The following is a 22,105-nucleotide window of genomic DNA, read 5'->3' on the forward strand; positions in this document are numbered from 1 at the left end:
TCAACATCCCTGTCTCAGTATCATATTCCAGTCCATTAGATGGCGCTGATGCGTCGGTCAGGTTATGGATCATCGATAGATATCCCTAACTAACCCGGGGCTGTAGGCAGCCTCTTAGAAGGGGAGGGTCTTTTTTTCCTCAAAAGTGGCCTATTTCATTATTAGATGGTTTCTTTGAATTAGTTTTAGTCGGAACTTTTGAACCTTTGCTTTTAGGGGGTAGGTCGAACAACCCCTTAATACGCACATGCAACCTGCATGCTAATACATCCCTGTTTCTCCAACGAATAAACCTATGTCTCTGATTTTACGCAAATATCATTCGGTTACTTAAGGAGAGTGTGTTCAAGTTGACAAGGTAAGCAGTTGATAGTTTTAAATGCTGTATGAACCATTTGCAGTAAACGAATATATCCATGAGCACAGTAACGGAATTTGCCGGCTATGAGCATACCCGTTAGCTGACACAGCCAAAAGCGGTACTATTTGTGTTCATCTAAATAATTGTTGGAAGTGAAGTCCAGTAAATTAAAACAGAAGAGTTGTAAATGTAACATGCCGATGCGTGGTTTTAAGTGATAAAGCTAGTTTGCCAGCTTGTTAACATACACTATTTTGTATTACCACTGGCTAAAGTTGCGTAGTTGCGTTGACTGCCATAACTCAGTGTACAGAAAACATCCACGTCGGCATTTACGTTTACCACCCCCAGTCACTTACTGTCACCACAGTACGGTAAAATATTCAATTTAGCTAAAATAGTAGGCTAAGCTGTTTTGATGTTGTTGTTGTCGTTCTTGTCTGGCTAACTAAGACTTTGTGACCGCATTGCTGTCTCTTGGTACATAATTTGATGAAGTCAGTCTGAATTAGCGTATATCAGGCAGAGAGAGGCAGAGTTACAAAACACAGTGAAAACTAAGGTGGGCTTATATGTAGAGTTTATGGACTAACGTAGGAGTGATATACCTTATGATAAATCATTTTAAACACTTCAGAAGTTTAAGCATTGCTTTTAAAATAAATACACCGTGTCATGCTTTAGATTAATGTGTTTGAAACGAACCCTGATATTTTGAAAATGGTTTCCGCGCTAAGCTGTTAGTGTCACTGTATCTGCCAAAGGATCACATGGCTTTTATTGCCGACTGTGAAAAACATCAGGAAAATTCAGCTCCTGTATAGTTTGGATGTTAAGCGAACTCGATCTGAATGAACTTCTGAAAATATGTTTCTGAAAATATGACGCCTTTTGACAATTGACTTTATTCTATAGCCATTCAGCGCTGAATAAGATCTCTCTGTCTCTTTGTCTCTTGAAGTTCGGTGCCTGTTGATGCGGTTTTGACAATATGGCAGAAGCTCACCAGGCTGTGGCCTTTCAGTTCACGGTCTCTCCTGAAGGTATTGACCTACAGTTGAGCCATGAAGCGCTGCGACAGGTGTACCTCTCAGGCCTTCACTCCTGGAAGAAAAAATTTATCCGTTTCAAGGTTCTGCTACTTTGATTGATCTTTCACCCCTCTTCAGAAACTTGTTTTTCTTCCTTTCGTTCATGTCAATCCCTGTTAGAAGCATTTGAGTTGTGGATGATAATTGTTCATTTATTCAGATTCCTAATCTCCTCTCTGTCCGTTTCATTGTTCATGGAGTCCCCTAAACCAGTCATGTGAAACAATGTTGTTTTCGTTCATATTATAACAGTATCGAACAGCCACCATCAATTAGGAGATGTAGCATCATGGACAGTGCTAATTCTTTATTGAACTGTTACTGTTACTTTCAATACAGTGCATTAGCAGGATGATCCCAATGCTGTTTATGTGTTAATGTGCCAACAGAATGGGGTGATGACTGGCGTGTACCCGGGCAGTGCCCCCGGGTTGGCCCTGGTATTGGGAGGATACATGGCCAGAGCCAAATACACTCAGGTGGATCCTTCTCTAGGTCTCCTCTGCAAAGTTGACAAGTTCATTCCTATCAGGTAAATCCACAGTCACTTTCAAGCATGTTACTATGACCTTTCCCAGTTGCTCATACATTGGAATGTAATTTGAGTTGGATTAAATTTGATTGAGAGAATTGAGTTAACTGAGGAAAGATCATGTATTGGATCTTTAAAATGTGGCCTCAAACAGTGCAGGGTTTCTGCTGTCATCCAGACCAACGATGGCATTGTTACCCAGTTCTTACTCAGTGCAGTTAATATAAACAGTTAACATTACATACATTACTCTGTCCCTACACACACTTGCTCTCTCTCCAGATAATTTACACTACATATATTTCCCAGTGTCTGCTCTCTGCAGTAAATGCAGATCATCAGTTAATATGTATCATTTCTCTAAACCTAGTCTCTACACCTAATACAACTCATTTATGCTGTCTCTGTCTTTTTTCCATATGTGTACAATAAAATCTATTGCTGATACCCTTCCATGTCTCTTCAGTAAGTACATGTCTAGTGACAGCCAGCAGCTGGTGGGTGGTGTGCTAGTGGGCACAGGTATGTGGATGGTAATCATCTTCACCATGAGGACCATGCTGAAGTCACTGCTGTCCTGGCATGGCTGGATGTATGAACGCCATGGTACCATGTCCTGGAAAACACGCGCTTGGGTGGTGAGTACCCTGGGAAACTTATATTTTGTGAGTAAGTGAGTGAAGAGAAGCAAGTGAATGACGGAACGAGCATGGTGACATCACTACCTCACATACACGTTATTTTCCACAAGGAATACTTGTTTCTGTGTGAGAAACGGCTTAGTGCTTTTTATAAAGCCATTGTTAAATCAACAACAACAACAAAAAAATGCAGAAAAACACATCAATTAAAAGTTCATGTCATTTGAGAAAGGGTGGATATTTTATCAGTGTTTGTATTTTAAAGACATTCTGAACTTAGGCTGAACAGGATTCTGAACAGGATTTCCCCTGTCTGTGCTGTCTCAGATACTGGTGAAGGTTTTCTCTGGGATACGAACTCCGATGCTGTACAGTTTTCAGACATCACTTCCGCGCCTGCCATTGCCATCGGTGAAGGACACACTGAGGAGAGTGAGTGACAGAGTCATAGACCTGTCTGTCACATAAGCAATGACTTACAGGCAGAAAAGAGATCCTCTCATTACATCCTTATTCTAACTGTTAAGCCATATAAGAATACCCAAAGTTTAGTCCCTTTAGCAAGTGAGGAAGTATATTTTTTTGTTTGTTTGTTTGTTTGTTTTATTTGAACTTGCTCCATTGTTTACTGCGAATTTGTGAGGTTAGGCCCCAAAACTCTGATACGGGTTTCACTGCAGTATTAGTAACTGTAACAGATGCGTGTGTGTGTGTGTGTGTAATTGTGTGCCCATGATTGTCTTGCTTTTTTTCTTTGTCTCCTCCACAGTATCTGGAGTCAGTGCGTCCTCTTCTGGAAGATGAAGATTACAAAAGGATGGAGAGTCTTGCACTGGACTTTGAGAAGAATCTTGGGCCAAAACTGCAATGGTACCTTAAGCTCAAATCATGGTGGGCCACCAATTATGTGAGTGTAATTCTGCATGTTTGACTTACTCTGCGTGTTTTAGGGTCACAACACACAAAGGGCACTAGCACAAGACTGAGATGGTGAACCACTCTTTTGCTCTGAACCTTTCACACAAAAGAGGAGTGAAGGTTCTGTATAGAGGTATAAACCGCATAACTAACAACAGTACTACGTACATCAACTGAGGTTTTGTCTCAGTACTTTTATTCACTTCGGTTGAAGATACATTCTGGCCAAATATTTACTCTAAGTTTTTCAATACATGATTTGATTTGTTCAATTAATAATGACCTTTTCCTTTACACATTTAATAGACATGCCACATCTAACCTCAGTAGTTTTTTGTTTGATACCCTATTTTTATGTATAGGCAGCAGGTGACTTTAAAACGCCTCTTTCTCTTGTCTTATTGATACTATATATTCTGAGAAGTTTTTGTTTTCTTACTCTATGCACTGCATAACTCCATCTGTGTGAATGTAATTTCTGTCTTTCTCACACTCTGTCTGCGTGGATGTCGTTTCTGTCTCTGTCTTTTTTGCGGGTTTGTAGGTGAGCGACTGGTGGGAGGAGTATATCTATCTTCGAGGTCGTGGACCAATCATGGTCAACAGTAACTACTATGCTATGGTGAGACCTGCCCCACCGATCATATTCAAAGCCCTTAAAACCCAGTGCCAAAAATGCAGCAATGTGCACTATGCCAGTAATGCACTGAATGGAGTAGCATAGTAATGCACTATATGGGCTAGTAAGTTGTAGTGCAGTATGAAGGACAGCAGTAAGTAGAGTAGCATAGTAATACAGTGTATGTTGTAATTCATCGAATGGAGAAGTACCATAATGCACTATATGAGGCAGAGAGTGTTATGAAATAGTACAGTAATGCAGAAAATAGAGTAGAAATGCAGTGTATGTAGTAATGCACTGAATGGAGCAATATTATGTTAGTATTTCAGGCTTTTGGCTGACATGCAGTGTACGTCTCCATATTCCTTACTCTCTCTCTCTCTCTCTCTCTCTCTCTCTCTCTCTCTCTCTCTCTCTCTCTCTCTCTCTCTCTCTCCCTTCTTTTCTCTCTTGTCAGGATTTTCTGTATGTGTTTCCCACACACCTGCAGGCAGCCAGAGCAGGGAATGCCATCCATGCCATTATGCTGTACAGACATAAACTGGACAGAGAGCAAATCAAACCGGTTAGACCGCCACACACTGCTCGCCGCATCTCACCCTTTCATAAAACATACTTCGTCAATACACGTTGTAGAGAAATTGTAGCTACGATTCAGCAAAAAGAAGAAGAAAAAAAAAACAGCTCACACAGCTTTTCACACAGTTTTCAAATTGAGTGGGAGTTTCTCAAAAGCAACTTTGTGTAATACTTGATAATCCTTTCAGGGTTACTTAGGCCCGTGTATAAACACTTAGAAGAACACTTTGTAAAGGTTTTAGCAAGTCAAGTCTGGGTGTCAGTCCAAAGCCTGTTGCTGAGCAGCCCGCCACCCTCACGCACAAATCAGTTTTAAATTCTTGAGTGTTGCAGCATGTTCACTGAAATGACTGTGACTTTATTACTGATTAAGTTGTCTGTCTAATGTTGTGAAATGCTGTGATTTTTGTTCCACGCTGCGTGATGTGGAATGCCTGGGGCAGCTCTTTGCTCTAAAGAATAGCGTTCCACTGTGTTCGGCCCAGTGGGAACGGCTCTTTAATACGTGCCGTGTCCCCGGCCAAGAGAGGGGTAAGACCAGCTAACTACCGATCCAGCTGCCCAAAGAAATACTGTACTCACACAGAATCATCAGCAAACACACTCACACATGTGCGCACACACACACACACAGAGCACTGTCAAGTCTTCATGGAGGAGGGATGGACATTTTTAATTTTTAATTTATTATTTCAGATTGTGATCATTTCATGATTTCTGAAACAAAGACCAGTTTGAGTAGAGCACCGTGTCGTACTTTTAACCGCGTATCTTGCTTGTCGCACAGGACTGAAACATCCAGTCTTTCAAAGAGAAAAGTGAAAATCCATCCTTCCTCCATTTCCTCCCTCCCTCAGTTCAGCGTATGATTGCTTTCTTCCTCCATAAAACCTCCAGCAGATTTCTTTTTTTTTCTTTGCCTGAGTTTGCAGCTCCCCCTTTCATTTGATGTTTTCCTTTTGCTTTACAGCTTATGCTCCAAAAGTCCATTCCCATGTGTTCATCCCAATATGAGCGTATGTTCAACACCAGCCGTATCCCAGGGGTAGACACAGGTACTGACATCCGCTCAGCTGTAATGATGTGTTACAGAGCCCATCCAAGGCAACATCAGCTGAACAGACGTGCAGTTCATGTCACAGAGAGGGAGAGAGATATAATAACACTGGATTTCATGGCTCTGAACACTGTGAAATTAGGAAAAAAGAGTTTAAGTTATGGAAATAAATCATATTCTGGACCTGATGCAGTGATGTTAAAATCATGACAGATCTACTGCTGGCCTGCACTTTCTGGCTGATCTCATTTTGTATTCATTAGTGTAAATGGGCAAAGTATATTTAACCGTTACTACTGTTTAATGGAGACTTCATCTTTGTGGCTGGCTTGCACTGATTCGTTGCAGTTTCAGTATGAGCTCAGCATGTTCATGTTAGCCAGAGTATACAAACTGTGGAACAGAGATTTGTACTCTAAGTTTTCCCACTTTTGTAAAGTATGTTTGTTGTTCCATGTGACGCATTTTTGTGTCCTTCACTCTTCTTCCATCCTTGTTGGATCTAGATTTGATCATTCTAAAAGAGTCATTCTGTACTTCCCCCCACCCCTTACACAACCACTCTCTGTCATTCACACTCCCTCTCTCCTGCCCCCCCCCTCTCTATCCCCCCCTCCTACTGTGCCCCCCCTTTCTCTCTCTCTCTCTCTTTCTCTCTCTGAATGTAGACACAGTGCAGCATATGACAGACAGCAGACATATTGTGGTGTACCACAAGGGGCGCTATTTTAAAGTCTGGATGTTTTACGACGGCCGGTTGTTGTTGCCCAGAGAGATTGAGCAGCAAATGGAGAGAATCCTGGCGGACACGTCAGAGCCCCAACCAGGGGAGGAGACTCTAGCAGCACTGACTGCAGGAGACAGGTACACCTGACTTACTCCTTCCTTGCTATCTTCACCCAACTGTTTCCGTACTCGTACAGAGACGTTTCTCTTTACTCACCTTTTCGTGTTCACCTTTTGGACTTTTTTTTTTTTCCCCTGGTCAGAGTGCCGTGGGCATGTGCCCGCAGTGCCTACCTGAGGCAGGGTAAGAACAGGCAGTCCCTGGACGCCGTAGAAAAAGCTGCTTTCTTCGTTACTCTGGATGACACGGAACAATGCTATGACCCCGACAACCCAGTGGGGTCTTTGGACAAATATGCCAAATCCCTGCTGCATGGAAAATGCTATGACAGGTGATTGAAAACAATGATGAACTGCATCTTTTGCAGGTCCTTATCATGACGCGTAGAGTGTCATTTTGTGTTTTCCGTTCACGCTTCTGGTTACCCACAGTTACCCCTCCCTGCTGTTACACCCCTGATTCACTTCATCAGGTACTTTTCAAGCCCTTAGGTGAGCAGGTGTTTTAGAACAAAGGGAGTCTGTGGATTTCCAGGAGTAGGATTGGGAAACACTGGTGTAATTAGACATAATATCAATGTTTTGTATATAAAAGGCCTTTATTTATAAAGAGAGTTTATAGAAATTGGTTACATTGATTTTTGAGATGAAGAGGGTTTTCTTTTGAAATACAGTCTTTGAATTTCACATGATTTTACATGTATGCTCTTATACTCATGATGACTAAACACACTAGTGGGTCTATCATGTGATGAGGAAGTTTGCATTTTTTTTTTTTGGATTAATGTTGTGGTTGCCCTCTGGCTCCTCCTGTAGGTGGTTTGATAAATCTTTCAACCTGATTGTGTTTAAAAACGGCACCATGGGACTGAATGCAGAGCACAGCTGGGCTGACGCTCCCATCATAGGACACATGTGGGAGGTACACACACACATTACACTTGCCCAAACAAGCAGTTAAACATTTAAAATGAATTTCTCTGACGTTACTTGTCTGGTTTTTGAACTTTTTCACCCTAGATTTGTGGTTTTATGTTCAGATGCTTATTTGTTTGCTCAGTTACAGTATGCTTGGGATGAGTTTTTATCCCTCCCAATGCAGTTGTTCCGTAATTTCCCAAATTTCCCAATTTAGCTGTAACAGTACTCCCCTGTGTAATGGATAGTCCTCTGTTCCTAACAGGTCTGAGAAGAGAAGACACTCTAGACTAATACTTCTGTAATGTTTCTGTGTGTGGCTTGCAGCATGTATTGTCTATGGATCCAGTGAGGCTGGGGTACACGGCAGAGGGCCACTGTAAGGGTAATCCCCATCCCAACCTGCCTGGACCTCAGAGACTGACCTGGACCATCCCACCTGAGGTCAGTACACTTTACCAATACACACACACACACACACATGCAGACACTCTGTCTCTTTTTCACACACATGTACATATATACACACACACACTCACAAACTTTATTTATCAAAAACCCTCTACTGAGTCTCTCCGTACCCTGTATCTTAAAGTTTTGTCTTTGAGGTTTTTTTTTTCCCCCCTCTCTGAAAACCCTGTCCTGTGTGCCTTATGCGTTTTTGCAGTGCCAGACGATGATTGGCTACTCTCTCTCAGTGGCTCAGGCCCTTGCTGATGATGTGGACTCCCACATCATCCCCTTTGACAGTTTTGGTAAAGGCCTGATAAAGAAAACCAAGACTAGCCCAGATGCCTTCATCCAAATAGCCCTGCAGCTTGCCCACTACAGGGTAAAAACCAAAAACCATTTCACCTCCTCTCTCCAGTATTCACAGTGTGCATGATGGCTTTTTATCATTATTAATAAAACAAGATGTATAAAGTGCATAAATACCTAATAATACACATGAGTTATTACATGTAGCCATAGAAAATAACTAATCAGTAATAACCAGCAGACTGCTATGATGTATATGTTGTATTTATACTAATCAGATTGTTTGATGGAAAGTGAACTCTGTGTGTCTAGGATAAAGGGAAGTTCTGTCTGACGTACGAAGCATCTATGACACGTCTGTTCAGAGAGGGGCGGACAGAAACAGTCCGCTCCTGTACCATGGAGTCCTGCGACTTTGTCCGCGCTATGATCAACAACGACGCGGTAAAGGACACAAACTCGCACATGTTTTATCCTGCTCAGATTTATTGCTAACCTCATTGAATCAAGTCATGGAAATAACAGTCTTAAGCTTTGTTTTATCCATCTGAATACCCTCAGAGTGGATTATAACACCGGACCTCGGCTCAACCGTGTGTGTGTATGGTTTGAATAACCTATTTGCCTGGGCTTTGTTTGTTTTTTGTTTGTGTGTGTGTGTGTGTGTTTGGATACACAGAGGGAACAGAAGCTTAAGCTACTGAAGAAAGCAGCAGAGAAACACCAGCAGATGTACCGAATGGCCATGATAGGAAAGGGCATTGACCGCCATCTCTTCTGCCTGTATGTGGTGTCCAAATACCTGGGACAGGACTCTCCATTCCTCCAAGAGGTGAGCATGACACATAGCTTAATATCTACTGACATTTAAACGTGTAATCCTTCTATGTCAGGAAATAGATTTATTCTCTCCAGAGCCTGGTGTCGATCTGTGTTTGTGTTTTCAGACAGTCGGAACACAGATGCATTTCTGTGTGCTGATGAATACATTTTAAAAATCAGGCAGTGTTTTCTAAGTATGTGTTGATCTTTATGAATGGAACCATGCTTTAACAAGATGCCTTTATGATGACTGGTAATATAGCTCCTCTGCTACTTTCCCCTCAGGTTCTCTCTGAGCCTTGGAAACTGTCCACCAGTCAGACTCCTCTCCAGCAGGTGGAGCTGTTTGATCTGGTCAGGCATCCCGAATATGTCACCTCTGGTGGGGGCTTTGGACCGGTGAGTCTCACACACACACACACACACACACACACACATACATACATACACACACACACACACACACGGGTCAGACCAACGTTGATTTTCTGAACACACTGCAGTAACTGAAAGAAATACTGAATATGGTTTGTGTGGTTACTGTTTTTTGGCAGGTGGCAGATGATGGCTATGGTGTGTCTTACGTCATTGTTGGAGAAAATCACATTAATTTCCACATCTCCTCAAAGCATTCCAGCCCAGAGACAGTGAGTAGATCATTAATATTCATCTTATACCATCTTAAACTGCATTCTTCTATTAACCACACTCTACAACATAGTTTACACATCACTAAACTCACTCTCAGTATAAAGCATTCGCATATAGGTCGCAAAACTCAATTAAAGCATTACAATTTAAAAGAGCTAAGAACGGTCTGTATTAACTTGATTTTGGAGGGTTGCACAAATTGCACTGTTGATTTTGGAGGATTGGACAGGACACAGATGAGTAACATTTGTTTTTCAGTACTGTTAAATCAGAATAGTGACATGACATTCTGTCTGCTGATCATGACTAGAATAACACTTTGGTTTTGTGTCTGTTCTTGTCCACTTTGCTGCCATTCCACAATTATTGGTGGTTAAGTTTTGACCCTAAAGTTTGCTTTAGTACAGTTTGGCCACACAGCAATAAATCAACGTTATCTGTTAATGTCAGAGTCAAAATGATTAAATTATCACGGAAAATCATAATGAGCTACATGAGCTAAGGTTAAGCTAAGATGTGGAATGAATTTCACTATTAATAATGACTCTACACTGAGAATCCTTATTAAGCTTAATCTCTGTCTGTAGCTCTTTAATTTGATTTAATGTAATTAATTCATTTGTTTGTTTGTTTTTTTGTTTTGTTTTGTCTTCATGCTCTTCTTCCATCAGGATTCACACCGCTTTGGAAACAACATCAGACAAGCCATGCTGGACATGTTGGATCTGTTCCAGCTGAAAGCAGACATCCCTAAGTGAGAGTTCATGCAATGGGTGAAAATTTACAGAATTACAAAAAAAAAAAAAAAAAAAGGAAAATCAACAATGTTATAAACAAAAGCTAGACAGTCTTATCACAGATGCTGTGTTTACTGATGAGAAAAGTGATTTTTTTTTCCCTTGCACATATGAATTTGGCTATGTGACAGAAAAGTTCATTCCTGATATTTAACCAATATTTGCTGGCTTGTGAGTAGATGATATGTTCAGGCATGCGGGGATGACTTTCTGTATGTGTATACAGTGTATGGGATTTAAGGAGGATTGATTTGGATATATTGGTTTGTAAATATTGTTTGGTGGATCAACAGTTAAAGAAAACCCATGTATTATCTTTTGCTTGAGTCAAAATAGACTGTAAAGAGTCGTTTCAGGACACTTACATTGTGCAAAAAGTATATCTCTTAAAATTGATCAGAAAGGTGAAAGTGCACCCGTGAAGCAAACGTTTAAGCTCATTAGCATCATGCTTCCGAGGTCCATTTTGACTCAGGACAAAGCAGGACTCCTGTAACTGTTAGTCCACTGTCTACTCACTTTTCTCTGCTTCATCAGGTTGATATTTTGTGGCATTACTTTGCTGGTGCCTTAGCATGTGTTTTAATAGCTGAGTGAGGGAGAGTATTTAAATTGGGCCTATGAGAAGGCCTATTCGTTCTGGAGAGAAACAGCTTTTAAACTGCTCACATTCACCATCATGCACTCGCTCACAACCAGTAATGCAGTGACTCTCAGAGATGTGTTGATTTCCATTTTTCAGACATTCAGATTTGAAGAGTCCAACATAACCACATAACAGCATAGCTTGACCTCAGAGACAATGTACTGATATATAAACTGGCTGAAGGTAGTAAAGCTTCCCTATTTAAGTCACACACACACACACACACACACATAGACCAAATAAGATTTACAGGCCAATCTCTGTGGTCTAAAACTCGCAGTGTGTAGAACAGGGTCAGTATGGTAAAGTTGTGGCTAATTCTAGGCCCTGCTTAGTTTTGAGCTAAGCTGGCCACAGTAAAAAATTGTGCTTTTCTTTTATTGCTGCCAGTATGTCTTACAAATATAAGTAGTAATATGCATTCCTAGGAATGTCCGCTATTGAATCACTGTGTTACCAAAGCCTGCATCGCTCTGTCCAGTTCACCAGCTGCCTTAGATAAAGATCTGAATAGACAGGTTGTGATTTTCATCGAACCACTTCAGATATCATAAAAATCAGATATGGTATTGTACATTGCTAGTATCCGAGTTTTTTTTTTTTTTTTTTAACTCTGTGTTGTTCAGCGGTAGAGTAAATGGACCATGTCATTTATTGTCATTTGTAACTTGATTTTAATCGGTGCTCAGTACTCTGTGAGAAATATCATTATTTATTTCAGTTTTTAACATTGTGTTGCCATGTGTTGTCCGTGCAGGAGCTCTGTTCAAGTCACAACCACACCCAAACCTGATTAAACTCAACATGAAGTGTGCGCCAGTTTACAGTCATTTTTGTTTGGTTTTATGTTTGGACCTCCTTCTTTTCAGACTTTTTAATAAAATGTGCCGAAATGATGCTACCACAGACACCGTCTGAAAATATTTAATATTTGGAAACACTATTGTCGGAATTTATTTTGTTCATGTTTTGGGCGTAAAAATGATCTTGACAGTTGGTGTATGTGGGCGAACACTATTTCCTAAACACTTCAGAGCGTGCAAGATTACAGGATGGTGCACAGATTTCAGGTTGGTACACACGGAGCATGCCCAGATCCAAATAATCTAAAGAGTGTGAATACTTAAAATGCAAAATGTGATTGTTTTAACACTTACCGCATTTAGTTTCACAGTTTTGGGTGTGATTTAGTTAGTGTATGTGCTCAGTTCTTTGGGATGTCTCTGACCTTCCAAACCGTTTGCACTCTTTCAAATTTCAACATCAGAACAAATAATACGGTAAATAATTATTTTGATGTTTTGCTGTTGTTGTAACAGTTCTAATTGTTTTCCACCCAAATTCCAGGCATGTCCAGTCTTACCAGAAGGTGAGATTGATTCTTATGTATTTACCCCTACTTGTGAGGTCATGAAGTAAATGGATGAATGAAAAGTGTTTTGAATAAATGAAAAGCTAGTCACACAGATTTACTGATGTTCATATGGTGCAGATAGGCTGATTATGAAGAGACAACCTAAATACTCAAGTAATTTTATATTGAGAAGGAGATTTTGATCTATAATCAGAATGCAGAAAACAATCAAAGCTAAAAGCTGAAAAAATAAAATTCAAATCAACAACAACAATAATAATGATGATGATATGCAGTAATCCAATGAATCTTACGGGTTTCCATAATTTCTATTTTCCAGTTACTCACAAGGTGGAGCTGAAACAGGTGTAGGTCCTAAAGTAAATAAGTTTCAATACAATGAATATTTACAGTAATGTGTCAGATCAACTGCTACAGTTATATTGAAAGTGATGTTAATATCACATCCCAACAGAACAAAAATTATTCATGCATATTGACATACTTAACTACCTGCGTTATGATTATTACCTCAGAATTTTATAAAGAATGTACTATATTAATCTTTCTCCTTTTATTTTGGTAACGAAAGATTAGCAAAGTATTAATTTCATAGTACAGGTTAACTGCCTGTTTTGCTGTGCATATGACAATGAAACTCTTGAATCTTGCCGTAGTAAAATAAAACACCTTTGTGTCCCAGATGACCCCTCTGGTCAGCACCGGCTTTCCGAGTCTCAGCATTCCCATGTTGGGTGGAAATTCATTATATCGGGGTTTGGGAATTCCCTTGTCTGAGTCCTCACTGCTAATAAACAAACGTTCCTAACATGTCTCTGCTGGGCTGAGGCCTAAGGGGAAGACTCACCCACACAACTGATCCAGAATCACTTTCCTCGGGCCTGTTATTTTATCAGAATGAATGAATGAATCACTAAATCAAAGAATCAGTTTATTTGATGCAGAGATACTGATCTTTATGTGTATGACAACATTATACATGTGCAAGTAATGTCAAGCATTTAGAAACAGTCAAATGAGCGCATTCCATTGTGGACACGCTAATGCTAATAACACTGTTTTCGGGACAAGCCTCTGGTAACTCAACGCATGGTTAAACATGCTGTCGAAACAGAAGCTGTAGTGTGGATTTCGGTCCTGCCCTTGAGCCTAACACCGTTTAATATGAGTGTTAGGTCAAGATCTGTGGTGTGCTCAGAAAGCAGGCTTGGCACTCCCAGGACCGACTGTTTGTCATGCAATTAAATAAAAGCCTAAGTACTCTGTGGCGAGCAGCACCAACATGCCGACAATCACACATCTTCTAAAATCTGTTACCGTTCATTAGTGATATTTCATCAGGTCCGCCGCTGGCTCTTTTTTCCTGACGTTGGCAATGTGTGATGACATTTCAAAGGCAGGCTCAGACTTTATGTTCTTTGAAAGTTTGGTATGCAGTTAGGTAATCTTAGAGATCGTTTCAATTAGACATCAATGGCAGTTTTTTAAAAACAAGCTCATCTAGCCATATTCAAACGTGTTTCGGCTGGTGTAGCTTATGTGTCGTTGCATATTTCGCACGCGCACTGCTGCGCTATAATTTCACGATTCATACTGTTAAAGCCGGTTTTATATGATTTTGCTTGTTTTGTAAGTTCACCACATGAGGGTGACAAAATACACAAATTTGTGTATAAAGGGAAAAATAAATTGAAGGGTGCAAGGCAGAACATTAGTTAGGCCTACATCGAAATTAGCCTGGTGTAAAATGCACAGTAAAGTATCGTTCAAATGGCAGAACAGCCATTGCTGAGTCTTCATTGTGCACTCTAAACACTCTAAGTACAAATACGTGGACTAGCTCCTAATGTTGTATTTAGTTAATATATGGTTATGAGGAGGCACTGGTCCACATTATGGAATTTATGACATATCGAGTCTTTAAATTCATGTATATCGAACACTAATCGATCACGAATTAGGCATAAAGGCTGCATGCAGGAAAGCCCCACACAATGAATTGCTTGTAACGAGCAATGAGTGGTTTATGACCGCGTTACTTAATTTTCTTTCTCAGGCTTTTAGAAAACATTCTCTCTGGAATTATTCCCATGTATCATTAGTAAAGGAAATCGAGCTTAAGTCTGTCTGAAGGTGCATAATGATTATCATCACTAGATGGAGTCATTCAGATATTTAACAGTTGTCTGCTACGTAGCCCGTTCACAGGAGGGATAAATCCACCAGAGTAATTCTCTATGTTCAAGCATTTCGAGGAAATCAAAGGAAGTGCTTAGTCATTTTCTGACAGCGAGCCAATTCAGTGCTGGAGCAGCCTGTTCTTCTTTAAAAGGCATGCTTTTCAATATCTTATATACTTCTATAACTACTGCCATTTGATCTTTGAGAAGCATTGTTCAACACAGTATAATTAGACAGTCATAGTGCAGTTATTCAGCATATTCACGGATGCAACGGTTATGATAGCCTGTGGATACATCAATGATGGGTCATCAAATTGGCCAAAATAATGACATAAACGCAAGGGCACAGGACTCCTTTTTTTTGTATGAGGCCATGACACTGTAATGCTCCCACTTTGCTGTTTAGGAAAGTGTCTCAGATATTCATGGGCTAAAGCACGCGTCACTTCTCACCTCACAGTGGACTGCAGTCACGTTAAGGCTTCTTTAGAATCGCACGACCCCAAAGGCACGTTAAAATCAAAACTTCTCTGTACGCATAGTTTCATTGGTAGGCTACTAAAAGAATACTGGGAAACAAACAGCCAAGCATTTTCCGTTATTCCATGCGCGCCAGCGCTCGCTCGCCCTCTCCGACTCTCTCTCTCTCCCTCTCTCTCTCTCCACACACGCACACGCTCACACTCTTACTCACAAAAGGTCACTGAAGTCTTGTTGACGGGTGACAGAGAAATTTCGGCTCGATTTGTTTGTATACATTGGAATGCGTTTGCAACCCCCTTTGTTACTGTGCGACGCAGAATGTTCCCTCAATTAAAATTCCTCGGAGCCAACTGTAGCCAAAAGGTATTTTTAAGCTGTAACCATTTGACTAAGAATCCGCTCCGTCATGTCACGTATCGTTGGTCTTGTTGCCAAAACGGAGTGGGTTTCTGCTAGTGTTGTTTTTTTCAAAATAGCCAAAATCCAGCAAGCACGGCGCTTCCATCATCATCTCAAAGCAAAATGGTAATCAGTGTTTAAAAAAAAAACGGGCCTGTCGGACCTTTCATACGAAAATACACATTAATTTTACATCTAAGACGCATAGATTTGCGCTAAGTGATAGACTTATCACAAGAATGTTGATTTATGGGTATATTTTATGTCTTTGCGTATGGTTCCATTACGCCGTTTTCAGAGAAATGACAGACCTGGAGATAACGTGGTCGGTTCTGTTTCAGATTCTTTTGTCTGTTTTTTTTTTTTTCTTTTTTCCCTCAGTTGCCTACCGAGAGTTTGATCAGTCGCATGTTTAGCAGCAATTCACACATGCGCAAGGAGCAATCCGGGTGTGAGGGGGGGGTTAATGGGGCGGGTTTCAGTATAAATTGTCTCTCACTAGTCACTTCAGTCTGTCCCCTGAACTCTGAGACAGCGCCCGGCAACATCTCTTCAGATGCAATAACTAGGAAACTAATCGAACCAACAACCACTGCATTCAAGTAACCATAATGTTCAGTTACTCGGATATGGAGGATCAGCAAAGATACTCACATTATGCAATCTGTGCATCGTGCAGAAGAACAGAAAACAGGAAAAGAACGGTAAGAGTTTATGAAAATATGACTGTAAAATTTTAGTCCGTTGAATTTAATGCAAAACTCTTCTTCACGCATAAATTATATTTTGCAAATGTTTGCTTAAACAGTCATGTTTGATCCTGAATCCCTGGTTAGTTTAGTTTAGATTAAAAGGACATGTTTTGACGACAGTGCATTCTTTAAAAATGTAAGCTTACCAAATTTCCCCAAAGCAAAGCATTATATTTCATTATCAACTGTAGACACAATAGCGATGAAATCACCCCCACTCGGTTGCTTTGTCTACATGGCGTTCTCATAGCTGTGAATTAATTTTAAATAGTTGGTCCTCGGTTTGAGTTTGTCGAGGACCTTCCAAGTCTCCTCGCCTTGTTTTACCTCATTGATTGTTTTATGGTTAGGGCAGTGCTTATTACCTTTCATTGTCACTCCCGTATGTCTGTGAGTGACACATGAGAAATAAGACTCTCTTACGTCAAACGGTATCACAGAAGAACATTTACGAAAAGAATGATAGCGAATCCATTCAGATGGTGTAATACAGTTTGCTCAGCTGACCATGCACGTTTGTTACGACAGAACTTGTATATTTGCATTGCAGATCTCATCGTCGAGTCGAATCGTGCTGTTCACAATAGCCCTGTCAGTGTACGTCCAAGCGGCGTCGACACTCGAGACCCTTTGCGGTGGAGAACTGGTAGATGCGCTCCAATTCGTGTGCGGAGACAGAGGCTTTTATTTCAGTAAGTATTTCCTTTTACATTCACGAAGAGTAAACGGTAACAAGCTGAACTACACCAAAGCATACAGGCAGCTTCAGTGTCCAGATATTTCAAAATACTTCATTTGCTCAAGGCTACTTTGCTCATCTGTTGGACTGTCACAAGCTTCAAATCACTGAGAGGGCACTTCGGAGGCTATGTGCGTAAATGTGCTTGTGTTGACATTCCAATTCTACCACCTGATCTACTGAGAGGAACAGAGCAGTGAAACTATGCAAAAGTGTTTCTCTAACAGAAGTTCTGCCCTTTAGTCTTCATAAAGCAATGAGCTCTTTCTCTCCCCCTCTCTCTCTTTCACTCACTCACTCATTCACTCATTCACTCTGTCCATCAGATTTGAGTGGACTTCCTCCCCTGCACGCCTGCTGTTGCTATTTTATCTTGTATCTGTGTTGAGCTGGCAAAGAGCAAGGTCAAAGAATCTGTTTGCTGACAGTTCACACATTTTAAAGAATATTTGTTCTTAGTACCATGCATGTTTTCAGACATTATGTACTGTCATGTGGTTGGCAAATTCTTCTTTGTAAAAGTCTGTAAATCCCATCCATAATGTTTAAACAATTATGCAAAAATGAACAAACAGGTTGATTTTCTGGTGGATTCCTTGAATGGTAACCATTGAGTAGAATCTAAACAGTACTGGGAGTGATTGGAATGAGTTAGAAAAGTATAGCTCTTAAGTTAAGAGAAATGACTGGCCCTTAAAGGATTTACATTGATGATTAGTGTATGTCTCTCAGGCAGGCCCAACAGATCAAACAGTCGTCGGGCTCAGAGAGGGATCGTGGAAGAGTGCTGTTTTAGGGGCTGTGACCTGAACCTGATGGAACAGTATTGTGCAAAACCTGTTAAATCAGAGCGAGACGTCTCAGCCACCTCACTACAGGTCATCCCCATGTTACACACCCTCCAGAAGGTATGCATTACACCCATCTACCTTTCACACACACACTCACACACGCACACACACACTCACACACACGCGTGCAAACCACACACACAAGAACAAGCAGAGACAATGGCTTCAACATCAAAGACAGATCAGTGTTGAGCTAATATCTGTCCTGAAGCTGTTGATCATTTTGGAAAATTGCAGCTTGGATCATCAGCTGGGACTTGGAGGTTTCATTTGAGTAGTTCAAGTCTAACATTCAGGCAGGCAGTGCCACAAACACATGACCATGACAACACAAAGACAGGCCATCAGACAACACACTGAATGATGACTTATCTTAGATCCCCAAACAAGTGTTTGTTGCTGCATTCTGGTGAAGTTTTTGTGCCATGTGGTCTTGGCATGGAATATGTTAAATGCTGGCATGACAGTAAGGCCAGCTGGCCAGGACTCCTATCCCAAACAACAAAAACAAATAACTCAACATTATAATTCAGCTGGACTTGAAAACAGTACATTTACAAGGAATATTTCTTCCAGAGGGTCAGTGAGTTTCAGTAATACATTCACACAGACTCACAGAGAAGATTTTTTTTTAGCTGCTGAACTCACAGAGAAATGTTTTAGGAGTTAGTTTGACTATTATGATCATTTAAAGTCTGAATGTGGATTTGAGCACATTGAGGACATTGAGGACCTCGATGAGAACAGAGGGGTCCTTATGTGTAGAACATCAAGATTACAAAAGAATACAAAAGAATGTTTTTTCTGTACAAAACCAAGAGCAAGTTTTTATATCTAGTGTACATACAGGCTTTAAATCAAAGCCTCTGGTGATACTGTGGGAAGATAAGAAAAATGTCATGAGATATCAGATGAATTAGTGAAGAGTCTGGTTGCATGTGAAGTGATGGACTGGATCAGTGTTAACTGCATTAGAGCATTATAGGGAAAGGGGTTTACAATTACAGTCTAGCTTAAATGAAAAATTTTATGTTTTATGATTTTTTTTTTTTTTTGTAATTTCACATCACAGGATCTCTCCAGAAGGCCCTCAACTGTGAAACATTCCCGATATGTAGTATGCCAGAGAAAGGCAGCCCAAAGGCTACGGAGAGGAGTCCCCGCCTTTCTCCGCACCAGGAAGTTCAGGAGACAAGCAGAGAAAATTCTGTCTCAGGAACAGGGCGATTCCCACAGACCTCTGATCCCTCTGCCCAACAGACGCCCACCCTTTCTCTCGCACTCGACAACCCAAACCCACCGCAAGTGAAGCCAAGACGACCCCAACAATTCCACTCACAGGAATTACAGACTGGCCCTCTATCCACAGAGCAGCTTGTTAGAGTTTTCTCAGTGCTATCTGCCATCTCTGTCAATACCCACATGAACCCCTCTACCATATCTCCTCAGACAAAACTCAGCCGTCAATAAAAGACAATGAATCCCGAATGCAACAGAGATGGAGCATGTGAGAGGGAAAATGGAGGTTTACCCTGTGACTCTGGAAGGATTGAGTGGACACCAAATACTGATTCTGACCAAGTTACAAGACCTCGAAATACAGCAGATATAAGAGCCTTCATTCCACGCCACTACCACTGAGTTAATAAGAATTGTTTACCCATTTGCACCTGTCATTGGGAAGATGAAATGGGCGGATGCTGTTCAAATGATATTCCACCGCGTTCATGGCAAACAAAAATACAAAAAAAAACAAAAAAACAGAGAAAAGTGTTGACAGGCAGCACGGACTCTTTATTGGCACTATTTTTATGAACTAGTCAACATGATATCATTATGGTGCTACCTTTGGGAATGGACTCGAAGAAGAGGAAGTTTTGAAAAGCAGTTCGTGTTTTTCATTGTAATAAACTTTCCGTTTTAGGAAAAGCATTGACTTCATTTGATTGAAAGATGAAAAAAGGAAGAAAAATCAGCTTGATTGTAATTTTGCAAAATCCAATGTGGCGGTATGCGTGTATAACTGCGCTGTGGTCCAGAGAGAAATGAAAGTTCGCAGTATCAGATAAGGAGAGCTTTGAGGGGGAACAACCAGGATTAACAAACCTGAGGGCATTGAGGGCATTTTGCACCCAACTCAAGTTTGAACTTTGAGCTGAAGTACTGTTGCCTTTTTTTCCACAATGTCAAAAATTGTTGTTCCTTTACATTCCTGTTTCAAACCTGAATCTCTCCACAATACTGTACCTGTACTTTTCTTTACTGTTATTAAAGCAGTATGTTACATATATAAGAATACATCAATCATTACTTTAGGATAAACAGCAATAGTCTCTTCATGCATAACTTGGTTTGTACATCAGTAATATTCCTGTGCTTTTGCTTGAAAAGAAATGTACTTGAATATGTATGATTTATTTCCATCCTGTCATGCAATGGAGTGTTAGTTGTTGTCTTGCAGAATGAGCCGCCAGTCTCTTTTGTTATTCAGACACAAATAATGGCATTGTATAAAAGCACTATTTATTTTGATATAAAACACACACAAATTAGCCACACTGATTCAAGTCTCACAGATGTAAAGACTGACAACGTTTTTCGTACATTTTTTTTTTTTAAAAAACTTGTACTGCTCATGTAGATGCTTTCTACCAAAAAAAAAAAAAAGAAGAAACAAAAACAACTTTTCCTTCACTTTTTGATAGTTGCAAATGAGTAAAACCAAATGGACATTTGAAACACTGCTTTGTCCTGTTTCACTTCTGCTTTTTCTTCCACTTTTGAAATCGTCATTTCCTTTGTCTTGACTAAACTCTGAGTGGACAAAAAAAAAAATTCTGAAAGTCTTAATGTTAAAGGAGAATCTCACAGGAACTGTTTCTGCTCTTCTGCTGAGCAAGGTGATTTTAGATAGGTAACTGCTTGGCCAGTTCCAGGACAGACTGGAAGCTGAAGACCACCGCCCATGATCTTTTATAAGCTTGCTATCTCCAAGGTCAAAGGGCAGTGGAGAGGCATGCAACTCACACAAAGGGTGTGTGGTTTCCAGTAGAGATTCAGACTGCTGGCCAGAGTAAAAAGCAGCTTTAACTTGCAGACATGCTATCAGTTCCTGATCATTTTGGCCTTGACCCAAGATTGCTCCAGACTCCCCACTCTAACACCCCAGTCTGTGGAAAGATGTTCATAGTGTAATTACTGTTTCTTTGCCAACAACTCCTCCCACTAGCTATGAACAGTTATGAAAAAGCATTAATTTGATAAGCTAATTCTGCGAACATAGTTTGTTGAGGTTGTTGAGGACTGTCTTGATGCCACAGTGACTGAGGCATAAAGGGGACAGTCCTCATCCTAATAACGTCTCGCATTCGCCGTTAATCAATGTGTTTTTTAAGGGCCTTTAGTTTTGGCTCTGCTCCAAATTGGGCAAAGGTTGCTGAAGATTGCACAAGACTGCAGAAAGTTATCTGCCCAAAACTCGCTGGACTTTTGTTCCTCTAATTATGGGGGATGGGCTCTTGGTCATGAAACCCAGTCCACCGTATTCAGACATGGGAATTTGCCTGCAGCTGTCAGAATTCTTTGAAAAAAAAACCATTTCTGGAACCAAACCTCAAGCTCATCATTGACAGAAAAGAGTCAATGTGTGCCTACGTTTTTGAATACTTGCAAGAAATAATGTACAATTTTTTAAAATTAATTTAGCGGACTTTTTCCTTTTTAAAGCGACATATAGGAAATGCATAGAGGTAGCTGAGATTTACAGTACAGTCTATATGTAGATCACAACTAAAATTTATAAAAGAGCATTTATGATAATGTATGGTGATTACAGCATAAGTTTAAGCATATACAAACCTTAAAGTGTACATTCACTTAGTAGAACTGTTGCAAAATAAGAAAGAATAATTATAAGAAAGCATTATAAAACAAAACATTTAAAATAGTAAACAATTTGATGTGATAAAATTATGTGTAAGACATCAGAGGTACCAAATGGTGCTTTTACAGTGAGCAATGTGAAGTTGCCTTCAGTCAGAGTGATGATACTGGTTTCTATTGGTTGTAGCAGGGTCATCAGGT

At 40.4% G+C, this 22,105-nt stretch overlaps 2 protein-coding genes across 2 annotated transcripts; both read left to right on the plus strand.

The window, feature by feature from the left end:
* The first annotated feature begins 178 nt into the window (after positions 1-178).
* cpt1aa (carnitine palmitoyltransferase 1Aa (liver)) lies at positions 179-10,589 on the plus strand. The gene is made up of 19 exons (XM_030766091.1): positions 179-358; positions 1,323-1,493; positions 1,842-1,984; positions 2,451-2,622; positions 2,953-3,057; positions 3,395-3,532; positions 4,088-4,165; positions 4,623-4,730; positions 5,715-5,799; positions 6,470-6,665; positions 6,791-6,979; positions 7,464-7,569; positions 7,893-8,009; positions 8,233-8,397; positions 8,637-8,768; positions 9,004-9,156; positions 9,432-9,545; positions 9,701-9,793; positions 10,469-10,589. The coding sequence occupies exons 2-19, from the start codon at positions 1,353-1,355 to the stop codon at positions 10,553-10,555; spliced, it is 2,322 nt and encodes a 773-aa protein (XP_030621951.1). The 5' UTR covers positions 179-358; positions 1,323-1,352; the 3' UTR covers positions 10,556-10,589.
* Positions 10,590-16,289: 5,700 nt separating this feature from the next.
* igf2a (insulin-like growth factor 2a) lies at positions 16,290-20,766 on the plus strand. Its single transcript, XM_030766093.1, has 4 exons — positions 16,290-16,384; positions 16,983-17,124; positions 17,904-18,079; positions 19,095-20,766. Exons 1-4 carry the CDS (start codon positions 16,292-16,294, stop codon positions 19,329-19,331), a joined length of 648 nt encoding a protein of 215 aa, XP_030621953.1. The 5' UTR covers positions 16,290-16,291; the 3' UTR covers positions 19,332-20,766.
* The last annotated feature ends 1,339 nt before the right edge of the window (positions 20,767-22,105 follow it).

This window comes from Chanos chanos, chromosome 2 (assembly GCF_902362185.1).
Source record: "Chanos chanos chromosome 2, fChaCha1.1, whole genome shotgun sequence".
NCBI classification, from domain to species: domain Eukaryota; kingdom Metazoa; phylum Chordata; class Actinopteri; order Gonorynchiformes; family Chanidae; genus Chanos; species Chanos chanos.